General features: G+C 41.2%; 1 protein-coding gene across 2 annotated transcripts in view; it reads right to left on the bottom strand.

Moving 5' to 3' along the window:
• Window positions 1–481: 481 nt before the first annotated feature.
• svild (supervillin d) overlaps window positions 482–18,213 on the bottom strand; it is a 49,277-nt gene continuing 31,545 nt past the window's right edge. For both annotated transcript variants that reach the window (XM_081600513.1, XM_081600514.1), the window contains exons 9-29: window positions 12,254–12,401; window positions 11,853–11,927; window positions 11,645–11,731; window positions 10,623–10,806; window positions 10,285–10,457; window positions 8,920–9,075; window positions 8,294–8,430; window positions 7,348–7,495; window positions 7,109–7,254; window positions 6,233–6,408; window positions 5,880–6,015; window positions 4,721–5,021; window positions 4,472–4,626; window positions 4,266–4,368; window positions 3,659–3,866; window positions 3,444–3,577; window positions 3,196–3,351; window positions 2,124–2,267; window positions 1,790–1,902; window positions 1,538–1,693; window positions 482–1,459 (exon numbers count right to left, since the gene is read on the bottom strand). In XM_081600513.1, coding sequence (XP_081456639.1) covers window positions 1,373–1,459; window positions 1,538–1,693; window positions 1,790–1,902; window positions 2,124–2,267; window positions 3,196–3,351; window positions 3,444–3,577; window positions 3,659–3,866; window positions 4,266–4,368; window positions 4,472–4,626; window positions 4,721–5,021; window positions 5,880–6,015; window positions 6,233–6,408; window positions 7,109–7,254; window positions 7,348–7,495; window positions 8,294–8,430; window positions 8,920–9,075; window positions 10,285–10,457; window positions 10,623–10,806; window positions 11,645–11,731; window positions 11,853–11,927; window positions 12,254–12,401 — 3,123 coding nt within the window. In that variant the 3' untranslated portion in view covers window positions 482–1,372. The remainder of the gene's footprint in view (window positions 1,460–1,537; window positions 1,694–1,789; window positions 1,903–2,123; window positions 2,268–3,195; window positions 3,352–3,443; window positions 3,578–3,658; window positions 3,867–4,265; window positions 4,369–4,471; window positions 4,627–4,720; window positions 5,022–5,879; window positions 6,016–6,232; window positions 6,409–7,108; window positions 7,255–7,347; window positions 7,496–8,293; window positions 8,431–8,919; window positions 9,076–10,284; window positions 10,458–10,622; window positions 10,807–11,644; window positions 11,732–11,852; window positions 11,928–12,253; window positions 12,402–18,213) is intronic.

Genomic DNA, 18,213 nt, shown 5'->3' with positions numbered 1-18,213 from the left:
TCAAGTTTCAGAATATCTCAAGCTTTTTGTTTTCCAGGCTGCGGCCTTAATGTTTCGGTTAACGGTGTTAGAGGAACTTTTATCTGAACAGCTCCAGGCTGCAGAAACCTGCAAGATGAAACCTCACTTCACCTTTGGAAATGTCTGGAGATACGCAGCTTTTTGCCAAAACATAAACTTCCATTTAACCAGCTTTCCAATTGTCCTTGTTCATGTGTTTCAAGTTGCCAACTTGCCTCAAAGCAGTGTTTAGATGTACTCCATTAACTCATGAAATCAACTTTTTTTCCCCATTTAGGATATCATTGTAACAAAAAAGCTACATTAAGACATTTCTTTCTGTATTTAATCTGATTCTCTTATTATTTTGATCAATGCTAACAGTGAGCTATCTTTTTAGTTTATAAATTCAGTGAATATTTGTGATAAGTTCATGTATTATTAATTTTTAGATGTTTGAATAAAAACAGTCACTTCCAAGTTTTTCTTTTATACATATTTTTATTTTAAAGGAAATACTGATTATCTCATTCCCAAACCTGACTTGACCAATAATACAGATGCAATTTATCACAAACAGATTGAAACAAATGAAAAGAGCATTACAAAAAAATGAAACTAAAATCCTCACCGGCAGTTTTTTTACGTGGCGTTTCAACACAAAAAAGATACTGAGTTTTCTAATACAGGCAGTTTATGCAGCAGTTTCTTACTCACATTCTCTCATAGTCACAATGTAACACATGTAATGCTTCTGAAGTTCAGATTTTACCCAAACTTAGACAGGCGCTCAAACCCCCCCCCCCAAAAAAAAAAACCAAACAAATGGTTTATGAAGACGGCTTAGTTTTGGTCCCAAACAACCAGAAGGAGGTCAAGAAGAGCCTAAATAAAGAGTTAATATTCAGTACCAAACAATACGAGTGTTTTAGTTGGTCCAACATAAAAAAATATTGTTAAAAAGTTAGTTATCTAAGCAAAAAGATTATTTTGAACCAATCAAACCAATCTGGTTTGTTTTGAGCAGTCTTGTCCCCTGTTGACAGAGCCTGCTCCTTCAGTTCAAATGGAGAAAAAAAAGGTTTTAAACCATAAACAATAATTAACATATCTGAGTAAACCTCAGCAAACATTAACAGTATCTTACATATTTATAATAGCGTGAAGGGAAAAGATTAATTGCACATAATCGTTGGTTAAAAAGTAAAATGGGACAAAAAAAAATGGCACAGTTAAAACCACATAATAGTACATTTACAATTTTTAGTTTTTACATATGAGGATTTTTTTTAAAACAAAAAACAAGGAATAAAAATGTAATAAAAGCTGCAAAGAAGAGTAAAAAACAACAACAGAGAGTGTGTGTACAGTTTTAAAATAAATCCTTGCTCTTCTTCAGGTTCTGCTGCTTCCAGTTTGGCAGGGCGTTGAACTCGACGCGACTCATCTCGAAAAGCGTCTTGTAGGGAAACAAGCAGAAATCAGAACGTGGTTCTCTTACACACACGCACATTGAGCACAGTGGGGGGCGTGGTACCTTGAAGTCCTCGTCGGACAGGTAGTCCTCCAGCCGTAGCGGGTCCACTCCCTCCGGCAGAGGCTTCCTGGTCAGCTCCTCGATGGAGTACTGCTGCTTGCTCAGTTTGGACAGAGCTTCTTTCACCAGGATCACTTTGCTCTTGGAGTTTCCAGTCTGCATTTTGTTAAAACACAAGCGTGCACACACACACTTAATATAAAACATTCATAAACACAGGAGGAGGATGACGAGGAAGTATTTGTTAGTGACCTTAGAAGTGATGCTGGTGTTTTTCTCCCAGTATGGGAAGATGTTTGTGAAGGTGAGAGGCTCCAAGCCTGCGAGGACCAGGTAGGCCCGAGGGGGGCGCCGCGGGTTCTTCTCTGGAAGTCAGCAAGAAAATAACAACCGAAATGTTTATTTTGGGTTTAAAAGTGTAAGTTTTATTATCAAAAATCAGCCTTTTTGTTTGGAAAGGGAACTTTATTCCAGGAAAAAAAAATGGATGACTTCTGCATTTCCTTCTCCACTTTTTGGCACATTTACAGATAAAAATTCACTTGAGCCAAAGGGCCAAAATGCACATGCGTGTGTCAGCTTTAACCTTTGCAGTACTGCAGCACGGTTTCCATGGCGCACTTCCTCTCGCTGTCCCAGCGCATCTTTGCAGATCCGGTGCTCTGGGTGTCGTCCGGCTGCCAGCCCTGCCACAGATACACCTCCATGCGGTTGTCCAGGAGAAACAAGGCTGACGAAGAAATGAGAACAAAAACCGTAAGAAGGACTCCAGTAGAAACGGATAACGGTTAAAAACAGCTGCTGTAAACAAAGTACAGGAAAGTCAGATTAGGAATAACGTTAGGAGATAAAGTTACAGAGCTCCCAGGTTTAATGTTAGAATGTTCCTGTTTGTCTTTCTAATAATTGCTCCTCCAATGTGGAGGTATGTGGCCAATCCTGTTTGTGGTTCCTGAGAGTTAAAGCAAACACTAAGAACCAGGAGAAACAAACAACCCACTAAAGTACAGAAAATAAAAACTTTTTATATATCTAAAAATGTTGAAGTATCCCTGGAAGTCCTTTTCAACATAAGATCAATTTCATCTCTGACCAGTTAATTCAAAATATCTCAAATAGAAAATCTGTCTAAAGAAATCTCTGAATAGTTTGGAGATATTTTAAAATTAATTTTGACTAGTCAAACTTATAGCTACAGATATTTCTAATTAAATTTGGCCTCGTCATTATTTAATTTGATATGATTAATCAATTAATCAGATAAAAATAATTTGCACATTTTGCATATTTTCATAACTGATTAATCACAATTAATTTTTACAGGTCTATATATCTCCCATATAAAAATACATTTAAGATATCTTTAATTAGAAATATGACTAGTCAAAACAATTACATTTGTTAAATTTACTTTATGACTAGTCATAGTTTGTTGATATCTGAAATATATGTTTCAGGATATAATTAATTACAGATATCTTGCATTAAAGCTTCCACATTGCTTATACAAGCCAGAATATAATTAAAAATACCTGAATTTACCAATACATGTATTCATGAACCTATTTCAGATATCTGGACTGTTACGTGTGGTGAAGCTGATTTTATGCTAAAACTGCCTGCCATACCCATGTGCTGCGGAGCTGTTGGAGCTTTACCTGGCTGCTGTGCGGAGTAGAGGCTCTCCTGCAGGAAGGGCATCGCCATGACGCCCTCCGTCACCCTGGCCGGGTACAGCTGCTCCTCCCATCCGAACATCCCAGAGCTGGCGCTCAGCCGGAACAGGCGGGGGGTGTAGTTGTACTTTCCAGGATCTTGATAACAAACACACCACCACAGATTATGTCTCCCATTTAGCACATTGCTAACTCCCCACCAGCGCACCGACCTCCCCCCCCCTCCTTACCTTCCAGCATACAGTCGTAAGCCTTCGTGTCCTGCGGGCCTAAAGCCTTCAGAACCTCTGCCGGCTCAGAGCTTTCCTCCACCTCCTCCACCTTCAGCTTGCTGCTGCTGTTCAGTCCCAGCTCTGAGGGACACCTGAGGAAGAGACAGACCTTTGAGTTCCCTTCAGGAGACAGTGAGGCTGTGAAGACCTGTCAGTTTCGTCCCAAATCCTACCTCTGCTTCAGTTTGCCTGCTGCTCTTTTGGCCACCTGCTTGGCGTCTGCATGGGCTTTGCATCCGTGCCACAAGTAGAGGAGAGCTTTCTGAGCGTTAAGCAGCACCAGGCTGGCACGGGAACGCAGGCTGGCACGCTCACACGCCACCTCCACCAGGGAGGCCTCTGCCTCGGCCTCGCCGCGCACGCAGAACAGCCTCCAGCCACCTGGATGCAGCAAGCAGAGGGTGTTACTGCAGTCAGGATATGGGAGCTCAGCCGAGAGCTTCCTGGGTGTTTTTATGGAAAAGTTCAGCAAAATAGGAGGAGCACAAAAGTTCACAAAGAGCTACAATTGTGGGTTTTATTTAAGAAATTAGCAGAAAACCAGAGGATGGAAGTAAAGAATGAAAAGAAATAAATTAATAAAGGAAGAAGTTATAGATAAGAGGAAAGAGCAACATGAGAAACGAATAAAGGACATGAGGGAGAAAAGAAGGATGCAAAGGAAGCAAGGACAGGAGCAAGAAAATCAAAGTCTTGGGTTTACACAGGAAAAATCCTGAAATCAAACGATTGCTTCCTGAGCAGGAGCCCTGTCAGAGTCAGGAAGTGACCTGTTTGTACCTGAGCTGCTGGCAGCGTCGTCTCTGCTGCCCTTATGGATGACCAATCCTCCCTGGAAGAGCTGCAGGAAGCACGGCGGCTCCTTACCCTGAGTCACCAGCACCTGCGCCGGCCAATCAGAAACAAGCAGATGGAAGTCTGAACATTTCAGAGGAGGAGGCATCATGTGTTTGGATGTTTTTATTGACAGTTAGTGATGAGCTGACCTGTGACCCCCGGTGGCTGCCCAGCTCCACTGTCATCAGGGCCGACGTTCCTTTCTCGCTGGCGCTGGACTGCCGGCCTTGCCAGAAAAAACACGCCGTCCTCTCTCTGCCGGGAGCCGCTGTGCTCAGTTCTCCGGGTTTCTGCCGCTTCCCGACTGAGACGAGTCAGAAAATCCAGCGTGACCCGGTGAATCAGACGCCCCGCTCTCTCTCCCCCGTGACGACTCGACTCGTTTTCACGCGACTCACCGAGCGTGGTGATGGAGTATTTCCAGCGGATGATGTAGGCGTCGCCCTCGTGGAGCTGGCCCACGCTCTCCTCGGGAAGCTCCTCCTCGCCGTGCTCCTTGATGTGCCACGCCTCCACCGCCACGGTGGCCAGCTCCGCCTGCCTGCCGTCCTCGGTCTTCACCAGGCCGTAGCCTCGCTGCACGTCCACGCCCTCCAGGACGGTCCGCACCGGGTCGACCTCGTTGTCCAGCAGCGCTTTGGCGTCGCACGGCTGCAGCTCCAAGTCAAGCGGGGAGCGCAAGGTGGAATGATCCGGGCTCTGAGCACAACAACAAAATACTTGGTTTTTGTTTTGTTTCTGCATATTCGAAAAAAATGGTGCAGCAAATATCTTAAGTACACTTAAAATAAAACAAAACTAACATAAGTAACTCTTCAACAATATACAGGAGCTTCTTTAAGGGAATAATCTCTTAAAAGTGATGAAAAAAGTTAGTTTCTCTGGCAGATTATTTCAACATTGAAAAATAAAAAGTAAATGTTTTAAAATACACAGAATTTGTTTCTCTGATGAAAGGAGTAAACACACTTGAAGACTTGCTAATAAAAAAATAATTAGTTCCCATCTTAAGGATGGGAAAACAAACAAAAAATAAAATATTAAAAGATCTTTCTAATTGCCTTTTTTTTTTAAATTAGCAATAAGAAACGTGGTAATGTGTCCATGATAATATGTATTTTTTAAATACGATATTCCACATTTTCTGCTTTTCTACTTTTACGGGTGTAGGGGGATTTTTTTAAATTAAGGGACATTAATTGGCTAAATTTAAAGTCCTTAATTTTTGATAATATCTTTTATTAACTTTTACAATCATGATGACGCAACAATAAAATCGCCCTGTGTTTAGATTAAATTTAATACGGATACTTTTATGCTAACAAATTAGCAAAAAAAAAAAAAAAACTCGAGCTTGACTATGCATCGTTGGCAAAATTATTTATGCTTTCCGTCTAAAACAGCATTTGAAAGTGAGTACTGTAATTTATTACAATTAATTTGCCAAAACGTGTCCTGATCTCTACAGCTGATCAGGCTACGATGGGAAACGAACCATGAAGAGGTAACAATGACTGACTCGGTACGGTTGGTGACCCTCGTTCCGGTCTCACCTACCTTGACTTCCTCCGCCTGAGCCGCTTCCTCTTTCTTCCGCTCGGCCCAGTCCAGGAACTTCTCCCTGAACAGCGACGTCTCGTTGTGCTCCGACAGCCGGCCGAACAGAGTCCAGCTGGGACGCCCCTCGCCCTTCCTGTAGGTCACACACAAACACACTTATTAAAACGGACATGCCGCCGTGTGTGTGTGTGCAGCTGTGCTGGAGCAGATTAACCACTAGGGGGCACCAAATAAACATGAAACGATGCAGCAGACGTTTCTCCATATTTAAGCACAACTCCAAGGCGAGCAGCAGGAGTCATCATCTAAATGAATCTTGTCCTTTGGTGTCATTAACTCGTCTTACTCACTGAGGTACGTCCGTATTATTGCAGGAGGAATCCAGAGGGTTGACTCTGCAGCTGCTGTAGTCGTAGCTTCCGCTGTAGAGCTGTTTACCCAGTTTGACAGCTACTTTTCTGTCACCCAAGGGCACATCTTTTCCGTGCCATACGTACACTTCACTGCCAAAGTCAAAGACTAAAACCTGGTGTGTGGGTTTAGCAGGAGAAAAGAAGATTGGAAAAGTTAATTTAGCTACAGAAATGGCAGAAAACATTTAAAATGGGCGATAAAAACAATCAGGAGATGGAGATGCAACAATCTGGCTTCTCATGTCAGATTCTGATTCAGGATTTTGACTCATTCTGAATAATTCAGATGATAAAGGCCAAAAAGAAAAGGCCGTTTGATACACCCAGCAGGAAATGAAGAGGGGATTATATGTCAAATAATGTCCCCGTAGGGGGGAAAAAAAATAAATAAATGAAGTTTCTCATTTTAGTTTAGTTAGGATTGCCAAAATTATTTCTATTTGCAGCGTGTCAAAAACAGAATGGTAAACAGAAATTTTGTGTCTATTTTAAATTGGAAATAAACAGGAAGTGGAGGGAGGGAGCAAGGAGGAAAAATTCTGAGGTTGGAAAGTAATTCATTCAATTGATGATCCTAAATGACCGAAAAGGGATATATTTAGAAAGTCTATGTAAACATTTGGTTTTAACTGTGCAAACCTAAGATTTTGGATCTACTTAATGAATGATAATAAAATTAATTTAAGAATTACCCCCAAAAATGATAATTTAGCATCTAACCTGCAGATCTATCAAGGGAAAATCTCCCGATTCTGACCTCTGGTTGACTGATTGGTGCATCTCTAACAGAGACGCGTCTGTTAGTGACGTTACCTCTTTAGAATCGAGCAGAGACACACTGGGGATGGAGGCCCAGGCATCTTCATGAGGCACCAGTTTGTCTCCCTGGAGTCTGTAAACCCCGTTAGAGTCCACCACCCCACTCTCATAAAGCTCGTCCTCCTCTGGGTCTCCTGCCCCTGTTACACACGCGCACAGATGCAGTATGTCAGTAATGGCACCACCTGTCTACATATTCTGCTCATCTAAAACAAAAGGTTTTGCTTTCATACCTCTGTATTTAGTCTTTCCACCTATCAGGCTCCAGAACTCTTTGGCCCATCTGCTTTCAGTGTTGATGCCTTCCTCAAGCACGGACACCTGGGGAGCCTTGCAGCCAAGGTCCCGCTTGGCTTGAACAAAAGACGCCATCTCTGACGCCTGGCCGAAAAGAAGCACATTTAACACATCATATATGTGCATAAATGGAGGATTTACTGCAGGTATCTTCAAAGTGCTCCATGCAGGACGTAATCCTGTCCTAGATTAGCGCCAGACAGTCTGCTACCAGTCTGAGGTATGTCAGATTGTGCAATGATTGCGCACCGATTTACAGCGTCCCATAAAAATAAATAAAATGCTGGAACTTATCAACAGCTTTCAGAGTCTCCAGAAGGCCTTTAGTTCAAAGTCAGAAATTTGGGTTTAGCAGCATTATCAGTAGAATGAGTTGCAAACTACTATTGTAAAGTCTGCACAGCGTATGTCATACTATGCTGTGCAACGTTAAACCTGATGACAGCCTTTAGTGGCTACGTTCAACTTTTGCACCTGGACTGGCTCTGCTGCATTCTCCTCAGCAGACCGTCTGCATGCAATAAAATAGGATCAGTTTGCAAATACAAACAACAAGGCTTTGGTCAAACGGTGTTCACATTTTGCACATTGTTCTTCTAACATCTGTAGAAATGATAAAGCGACAGAGAACATAGCTGCTGTTGTATTGAAAAGCCTAAAGTAGTCACAGTCAGGAGCTTGAGAAACAGAACTAATACGAGATTTGTAAGCATTATTGTTTGGCTTAATGTTTCAGCAGGTTTTCCCACAGCAGGACCTTGTTTTCTTTAATAGAGATGATTCATCAGGTGAACTGCTACCTGTCTAAACATGCCAACAGAAGTTGTGAAAACCCCCTTCTGGGGAACGCTGAAGCGTCTGATTCAGTGTGAGCTTCCGTACCTTGGCTTTCTCAATGACGTTGGCGAATTCTCCGCTCCACATGAAACATTGCTTCGGGGTAATGAGGAGGAAGCAGTCCCCGCTGTTCAGCGAGCGCGCCGTCGGTTCCACCAGGCGCACCTGGATGTGCCTCCGACCTGCGGACGGCAGCAGCTTTCACTTCCATAACCAGGGGTCCCGAAACGGTTTTCATTTAAAACGACAGATTTTGCAATCGTCTGCGGCCATTTTCAAAATACATTTGTGGTAGGTATTTCTACGGTGGGAGGAAGAGGTTTAAATGTGGTTTTGGGAGATACCAGACACTGGGAGGAAAAAACGAAGTAAAGGTAAGGACACAAGGCAGGGAAAGGAGGAGGTAAGGGTTCATGGAAGGAGACGAGTTCAAAAAAAAAGGGCAGACACAAGAAAGGATTGAGGGAAGGACAGAAGACAAACAAATTCTCAAAATACAAATGTTTCTAGACTGAATAAAACAGCTAATAAAACAAACTTTAACCAGAAGATTACAAAAGAAATTTCTTTTTGATTCTTCAAAATAAACCAGTCATTTCTCTTATAAAGTTGTGGTCACCGTTAATGTTTCGCATTGTGCAGAGATTCAGAGAATTCCTTTGTTTTCTGACCTTTGATGCGAATAAGCATGAGCTTGTGAAAAGGCACGGCGCTGTTGTTAGTCACGACCTCTGTGGACTTCACGCTGCGAAGGCTGACCTTGCGAAAGTTCTCCTTGCTGGCGAGCCCAGCCAGCGCCACGTCCGCCAAGTTGGAATGTTTCGCCACTTTGTTGGGAAAGAAAACAAAATAAAACAAAGACGTGATTATTATATTGTGCCTCTTTTCAGGCATTAAGTCATTTCTGCGCTTCAGGCAAATATATTATTTCATAGTATGACTAAATAGCATCAACAATACTTCAGTAGAAAGTGCTAGAGATGAGTCACGCTTTCGTATTACTTGGTTTATGTGAGCTCCACTAGATAACGCTCGTGTTGTAATCCTGCCCACATCCTCAAATGAAAAAGTGGCTGAAGTAAGAGTAGTCTGCAGAGCAACAGAGTACAGACATGCACACAACCTATGACGTAGCATAAAAGTGTCCAGCAGCTGACCACATCATCTTTAAAAACACCCAACTTGTCTCCAGCTTCAACATTTTCACAAAACACGTTTTCAGTTTCCATGTGAACAAGTACAGTCAGATCCTTGGGGCTTCTTTTTCTTTTTTTAAAACATTTTGTCACACTATAATTAAAAACTTTAGACCAACACAAACCTGAGCATAAATATGAAGAAAAAAAACCAAACATTTTAGCCAAATAAACTAAAACTGTGGTGTGCATTTGTCTTTGTTCTCCCAGCAGCTCCTCACTGTGTATATATGCAGCTCCTCCAGAGCTAACATTAGCAACCTAGCTGCTCCTGTGTCCCAGTTTAGGTGGACGGTAATGTGTTGCTATGTCTGTAGTTGGACCATCCTCTTTCCCTTTGAGATGATGGGATGAGCAGGACTCAGAGATCCTCAAAGCATGGGATGTTATGTGAAATGATTCTACTTTAAAATTCTCCATAGCTACCTCACAGACCAGCCTGGTCTCTAATATCCTCCAATCAACCTCCAAGTCTTCACAGAACAGCTGCATTTACACTGTGGGATTGAGTTCAAGGGTATTGGAGTAAAATAGGCTGAACACAAATGCAGGCCACACATTTCAGATTTTTATTTCTAAAAAAAAAAAAAAAAAGAAAGTTCATCTCTTTTATTCTACTTCACAATTACATCATATTGTGTTGGTCTACCAGACAGAATCCCATTCATAAGCTGAGGTTTCTGGTTATAGTGTGACAAAGTTTGACGGATGTGAAAATTAAGAGAAGCTAAACGTGGAAAAATCCAGAAGAGCGTCTTCACTGCTTTGTCATCCAGCTTATTTGCCGGATTGCTCTAGGTAAATATCTTATTTACTTTAGGGAAATGTGAGCAGACTTACTCCTCTCCACTTGAATCCTCTTGGTCTCCACTGACGCCACATTAAGCCTCTGCTCGGTGTAAACCTGCCGGATGTCGTTACGGGCAGCGAGAGCCCGCAGGGGGTTCCTGGAGCCCTGATTCCTTCTGGCTGGTCGCACCGCTCGCTTGTGCTCTGCTACCGCTGAGGTCAGCCTGGAGGCGAATTGCAACAAAGAAGTATTTTATTTACATTAAAAAGAAAATACAACCTTGCTTTCTTAACACTTATGGACAGCAAAACTGTGTTAGTACAAAGCTGGAAAAGTGGAAGCAAATATTTCTAAAAGAGAAAGACACATGGGATTGTTTTAAACCAACTTTGGTGTATCAGCCTGGATGTCACTCAGGTCTTCCTCAGTCAAAACCACGCTGGACTCCAGGAGAGTGGACGGGGAGACAGGTTTGTAGAAGTTGCCAAACGTCTCATCGTCGTCCAGAGTCATCACCTCTTTCTCCATCTCTGCCGTCACCTCGATGGTGGATGACTTGGCTTTGCCCACACCTAATCCCACAGAGCCCAGGAAGAATGCCAGAAAACAGGAAGAATGAGATTGATTTTCTTAGTAAAGTAGAAAAAATATATACATTTCTGAAGGAGACCTTCAGGAATTTATTTGTTTTAGCTGGTGAATGCTCATGACTTACATAGTTTAAAATAAGAGCAATGTGCAGCCTTCTAAAATAAAATAAATTGGGGCTGAACAATATATTAAAAATATCTAGTCATTCATATCAGTGCATGCACATTTGAGATTGTAAAAAGCTGCTGCTCTGTTAGCTGTCATACAGTGGTGGGAACAATTGAATTTTTCATTTAGTGCTAGCCAACTAAAAATATTTAGTGAAATTATGTTCTGGAAAAATTTGCTAATTTACTTGGCTGAGGAATTCTTCAAGTAATTAAACAGCAATATCCATGCTCTTATTTTGAAGTGCTGTTTACACAGAAGTTTCTTCTTTCCCCTGTTTTTCTCCATTTTTTTCTAAGTAGCTTTATTTAAGACAAGAGACGTACAGGAACGAAATGAAAGTCAGACGGCAGAGAACAATGTTTGAACATAAATACAATGTCCAAGGGAATTATAGAACATGTTAATTATAGTTTCAAAATTAAACTGGACCTTAAAGGTCGTAGCCTTTCAAGTGCAGACATAATTTGAATTGAAGTCAGCATTTTAGCATTAGCTTCCACTACATACCGTTTTGGTGTAGTGCTTTAGCGTTAGCAAAACGAATTTTTTTAGTTAGCAGCTTTGATACATAAGGGTGTTGGTGAACTCATGCTTTGTTGACATAGAGTCAAAATAAACATTTATAGTAAATAACAGCACAGATTGTACCTTTATTGTGGAGTTTGTCAAGGAAGGACTCCAACTTGTCGAGACGTTTATCTCCCTCCACTTTGACGTCAGTTCTAGTGGAGATTTCTGCCCGGTGCACAGAAAGATTTAGTCAGTCCATGTAAAATGAGCAGGCAGGTTGAGGCGCATAAACAGTCTCCTTAAACCACCAAGAACAAAAGCATTACAGTTGAATCCCAGACAATACCTTCATGTGGTTTCACAGGCGTGGCGTTGGACTTCTTCAGAGAGATGATAGGCGGCTCGTCCTTGGACACGAGACCTGAAGCCACACAACATGGAAGTTATTCCTTTCCCGGTTTTTCAAAGAGCTACAGTATTTAGCAGCTTGTGCCAGTTGGTGGTTGCAGTAGCTCAGGTAACGCGTTGCCTTTCTTCGTATCTTTGTTTGGATTAGAGTTTCTACTGAGCTTTTGTCCCTTTTCCTGAAAGTTTTCTGCAAAGTTTTATTTGCATTTTTCCTTCAGAGAGATGTTTGCAAAGCAAATTGCAGTACCTGACACTGCTCATCAATATGCCTGCCAGGCTTAGGGAGAGTAGACACTGATACAGCCGTACAGCAAATGCATAAATGTAAAAACACCCCACCTTTCTTGGCCATTCGTCCAGCCACCGTGAACTGAACCGAGTCATTGGCTGCTCCTTTGCCTTTGCTCTTCCACTGCTCCTCTTTGTCTTTGAGGATCTTCATCCTCTCTGCCAGCGACATCTTGGGCTCCGGATCAACATTGGACTTCTGTTGGATACAGATACGACCCAGTAAGAACTCTGCGAGGACACAGATTTTCCCCAGCGCTGGTAGCTTTCCATGCAATATATCTCACATATTAACAGATGAGGATGCAAGAAAAGTCTCTGCATGACAACCTTAATTTAAAAAGAAGCATTCAGATTCTGACAGGATACAACCACAGACGTCAATGTCTTTTTTTTAAAATTATATGTATGGGATAAACAAAAATGGTTGTGTTGAATTTTATTTAGGTTCATCAGACAACAAGAGGATGCACACAGAAAAAAAACAAAAAATAAAAACAGTTTTCAATTTTTTTACTTTCTTGCTAACTGTGTATTTCAAATAATTCAAGTAAGATGACAAAATGTGAATAAGCTAAATTGGTGTGAATAGCTTTGAAAGCGAAAGCAATTTCACAGAGACAAAAGACTTAAATATATGAATAATATCTTCAAGAACAACTTGAGCCTCTGGTTTTCCAGCACTTATCATGTTGAGTTCATTATGTCTCTGTGATATACTCTCCTGTCATGTAAGCATCCAAAGTCGATGATTCAAAAGTAACTTTATTAGGACACTGTAACTTAGCAGCGCTATTAAAGTAAATACAAACTCCCTCCACACACATATTTACAGCATGTTAAGATTACATAAGAACTATTTCTATCACACACTCGTTTTTCTGTAATAATGAGCCACTCAGAGTGGGTAATTCACTGTGACTGGTGACTTCATTTCAGCAGCAGGTTACACCAGAAGCAGAGCCATCAGAAAGCAAATCCAAGAAGAAAAATGTCTGCTTGAAAAAAGGGCTTGTCGAGCATTCATCAACAAGTATTCCCGCTGTTGTGTGTTGACGTGAAACGTGTCACGTTCTCTCACTTCAGAGCGACTCCAAGTCAACTTTAACTACTTGAAATTAAAGTAAAAGATAAACAAATGTTCAGGACTCCTGCAGCTAAGCAGCGAGTTGGAGTCCCAGGGGACGTTTTTCTTTGTGGCTGAATGATGATCTGTGGGATCTCCTGACTGTCGTCATCTTCACGCTCTGCAGTCATTTTAAGCATTTGCAGATGTCTGCAGCTTTAAAAGGGAAAACATGTTGGGAAGAAGCAGTGATGAAAAGCACTCTGGCATGGGAAAATAGACGTGTTGGCGTTCCTTAAATCTTTTAATCATCACACTGAGGCTGATTGCTGTCGCTCCACAGAAAGATTTGAAGGAAAATAAAAAAGTATATTGGATTTTATTCAGCAGTGTAGCAGATGCAGAGTTGATGATTTTCAGACGGAGGATTCCCCACAAAAAGTGACAACTTTATTTAGTAATTTTGTCTAATAAGAGACTAGACAGATATTAAAGCTGACATTTACAGGAAGCTGTTGTTTCTTGTGTCTTTCAACAACTTTTTAAATTGAATACTCCCCGTCATGGACCATAGAAACAGAATTAACCACAGAAGAAAAAAAAAAAAGTGTTTCTCTGGTGACATAAGAAAAGAAGTTCAAAGAATCCCGTTTGATCATCCTGATATACTGCAAACCGTTTCCAATCCCATCTCCGCTTCACACACACCCACACACTCGCAAACACAAATGGAAAACACAGCTGCCATGTCTGACTGCCGATCAGCCGGGGCTTTAGCATCTCACCCAAGGGTGGATGAAACGAGTCGACCTACTGAGCCAGAGCCCTACAAAAACACTGGAGCTGAGCATCAAATGAGCTCATTGTTTAGTTTGCATGTAAAAAGAGGAGTTGATGGAGACACGGGTGAGTAAAGCCCTCTGCTGCATTTTATTGAAAAGATGGAAACTGAACATCTGTGTCTTAACGAGCAGCCTGGAGGTTTTTTCTTACATTTTCCTCTGCCATTCTGAGAAAAACCGGTCCCTGTAACATATGTACGTTGGTGACAGGAGTAATAAAAATGAAACCGTGCTTAGGAGTTAGAGAATGAGGTGAAATCTTAGTCCTGGGTTTGATTAAATGTCTAAAAGTTCAGATCCAACCATATTTAACACAATGCAGCATTGAGTTAATTTTTTATCCGCTTGATTTACAGTCGGGTTCAGCATAAATGCCAACATGTCCGCATATAGAAGTCCTCTTTGTCCCCTCAATAAAACCATGCATATCACGAGCGACCAGCTGAACGCCGAGGCTTTCACAGACTGATTAAGACATTAATAGTATGCAAACACCCAACAGCTTCTTCAAATAAACACATATTTTATAAAACTTGAAATGCTTAAAGCACCACATTAGAGACATTAGAGATGCTGCCATATATATATATATATATATATATATATATATATATATATATATATATACACACATACACACACACACACACACACACACACGACTACCTAAACATGAGCTCTATTACATTCTTCTGTCTCGTCATAAAGTACAGCTACAAACCTGTCTGGAGTCAATCACAGAGGGGAAATACCTTGGCCTGACGGGACTCCAGAGATGAGGCCCCCAAAAAACTGCAGCTTTTCCCCTCTAACCCAGCTGTGCCCTTCAGCGTAAACACAGGTATAAACCACCTGTGAAGCAGCAAGATGCATTTACTTTACTTCTCTGTGGGAAACAAAAATGGAGACGGCTTGTCTGGGACACATGCTGCATAAAAAAAGCAACATAGTAAGATAAACTGGTACCGATTTATTTCATTTTGGGAGATCGGCGACAGGTCGATTCGCGACAAATCGGTCTTATCCACCAATCATCTCTCTCTCTCTGCTAAAGTTTGAAAATCAACCACAGCTGCATTTCCATTACAAATGTGCGCAAATCATTGTCAATGAAAATGTTGCACCATTATCCTCAAACTACTTCTTGTCTTCCTCTTTGTGGGTTGCACCAGTGGCAACATCTGCTTGTTGATCATGTGGCTTGTCTGATGCGAAAAAGGTGTTTTTATTGCTGCTTTTCAAAATAAACCAATTTTGATTCATCCCCACCAAAAACACCACCATCCCAGCACCAAAACTTTTAATTGAAAAACAAGTTTTTTCCAGAATTGGCGTGTTTCTATTGAGCAAATATATTTTCAAAATCTGAAATTGCGCAGTTGTATGGTCAATGAAAACACAAATATTCTTCACTTTTGACATGAGAGAGGGCTGACAGACGAGAAGGGCATGATTATTAATCAGTCACCTCACTGTTGCCAACTTAACAACTTTGCTGCTATATTTAGCAAATTTTCAGACAAAATAAATGAATAAATAAACAAATAAATAATTGGTATTGGCCAGAAAACTGCAATCAGTGCATCCCTAATAGTAAGCAAGCCCATGCTAAACAGGAACATGCACCATTTCATGTGCACACACTCACCTGAAGAAATGAGGAAAGGCAGACAGGCAGGTGTCAAAGTCAAAGAAAGGAGCAGAGTCTGTAGATGTAGACAGGAGCCACAAAGGGCAGGAGGAACTAGGAGAGCAATAAAAGAGTAAAAAACATAAAGAAAGGAGGGAAGGAGAAAGGAAAATTACAAGCGGAGAATGGGGAAGATGCAGATTACGGCTTCAAGATTTAACACGGAAGACTACAGGAAGTGTGGGTCATTTGCTGAGCATAGAGTGAGTGGGGTGGGAATGTTCATATGCGTTTAGAGATGCAAGGACAACAAATCATAATGTGCACAAATAAATCATTTCTATTCAAAGTGGAAGGATATAAAACCAGCTTTCAGATCTAAAAGCTACAGATAAAGAAACAAATATTATGCAGGAGGCCTTAAACAGACAATCCTGTTTTTGTTGATTTGTTGACTCACTACAAGTATATAAAGCAGAGATATCTTGAAGGAAAATTCTACATTTCCTAATTATTTATGGATTTAATATAACATGTTTGAAAAGTCTACACAAGGACAGACCTGCATTTACAGCCACAAAGCAGCTTTTTCCATGTTGTTTGTTGACCTTTTGTGAAAAACCCCCAAAACAAAACAAAAAGATGTCATCAGTTATCACAACATATGACTAACAATTATTCCTCATGACTCAACTTGCCTCGTTTTAAATCAAATTTACAACCAGGCATCGCTTTACAACACCAGGGTGCAGAGAAAGGCTCAGCAGGTCTAACAGGAAACATCTGGACCTAATCACAGCCTCAACTCTACATGTTTTATTCTCCGTCATTTCACATTTCAACCAAAGAGAACAAACATCTGATCTAACTGTGTAAGCTTGAATGAAAATAAACACCGGAACTTCAAAAAAACAAAGCAGTTTTCTCAAAAGAGAAATGAAAAAAAAAAAAAAACGTTGCAGGAATGACCATGTGTGAGCTGAGGAAGAGATGGCTTTGGTGCTCGAATCAGTCATCATATTTCAGCAAAGGCCATAATTTCAGACAGAAATAAAAGGAAAATCCCTAAAGACCTTCTGGACAACTGCTTGGCCCTCGCTCGTGCGTGCAAGCGTTGTAAATGCACATTTTTACGCCATTAATGGAAAGTTCACAAAATCTCCACGGATTTTTGCTGATGTGTCATAATCAAGAGCGACCACACAAATAAAATATGACATCATAATTCAGCATGTGACAGAGGAGGGGAATCGGGTCCAATTTTGTTGAGCAGCTTTTTCCAGACTTGGAGAGGATGTGAGGCTAGCTCATCTTTTGGATGAAGTTTGAGCTCCAACCAGAAATCCCAAAAGGGGATCACTGATGTTCACCGACATCGAGTCAAAAGATGCTCTGCATAGATGCACAACGTGGCACGACGCGTTTTGCGTACATGAGCTCTGTGAGTGGAATGGTTAAAAAATAAATAAATAAAAATAGTGTGTCGTTTTCTTTCCAACTACAAGCTCTTCTGTGCAGGTGCTTATATTTTCACTGAGAAGGGTGTGTGAAGTGCATCAGATGATAACATGCACAAGTAATCCAGGATTCGTGGTACAAAACTGTTTGACCTGAAAGTTTACACAAATATTGGCGAGAAATTCAATTTTGTGGTGAACACAAAACGCTGGCATGTGGAGAAATCTTATTTTTCCAACCTTGAGAACAGGAGAGAAAAAGTGAGCAGAAAAGCCAGAAAAAGGAGGAAGCATTAGGTTGGAGGCTTTTCAGGTGTTTGGTCATGGTGTAGAATTTTATTTTTACAAGTGGAGGGAAGTTGTGGTGGTTTCTATTCTCTTCGGGAGGTAAGCTGAGCTCTGGATCACTTAAACCTGCTGCAACCCCAGAGCTCTGAACCACATGCTCTCCTGGCAGCGGCCGGCTGGAGGAAATATGCTGATTCAGCAGACGGAGAGACATGTCCACAGCCAAGTCGCCCCTTACGTCTGCACATAGCCAAGCGGAGGCTGAAGTGTTTGGCTGGGTTCGCTCATTACTGCCACTTCTCCGAAGCCCCAAATAAAACTTGGTGCCATCATAAAACCGATGCAATGCAATAAATATGGCTTTTATCATCAAAGTCTGAGTAAGAAAACAATAAATATCTGCTTTAGCGTTGTCACGTCAGAAACAAACTAATGAATGTGAATTATTAAAATCCCACCACCAAACGCGTAAAATATCCTTTGGTTTAAAAAGCTGCTGTGACCCTCTGAGATCCAAACACTTTCCATATATTGGCTGCGCCTCATTACTTTACAGAGACAAAAACATCAGACTTTTCCAGAGACAGGGAAAATGGAGGGAATACAAGGAAAGACAGAAATGAGTAAGAAAGGAGACAAAAAAAACTAGAGGGAAGATGAAAGAAGGAAAGTCACAAAGAAGATGTTGAAGGAAAGAAAAAAGGAAAAGTAGAAGGAAAGAATGATGG

This window comes from Poecilia reticulata, chromosome 19, assembly GCF_904066995.2.
Source record: "Poecilia reticulata chromosome 19, P_reticulata-male-v2, whole genome shotgun sequence".
In the NCBI taxonomy this organism is placed as follows: domain Eukaryota; kingdom Metazoa; phylum Chordata; class Actinopteri; order Cyprinodontiformes; family Poeciliidae; genus Poecilia; species Poecilia reticulata.
This window is presented reverse-complemented; position numbering and strand designations above follow the sequence as displayed.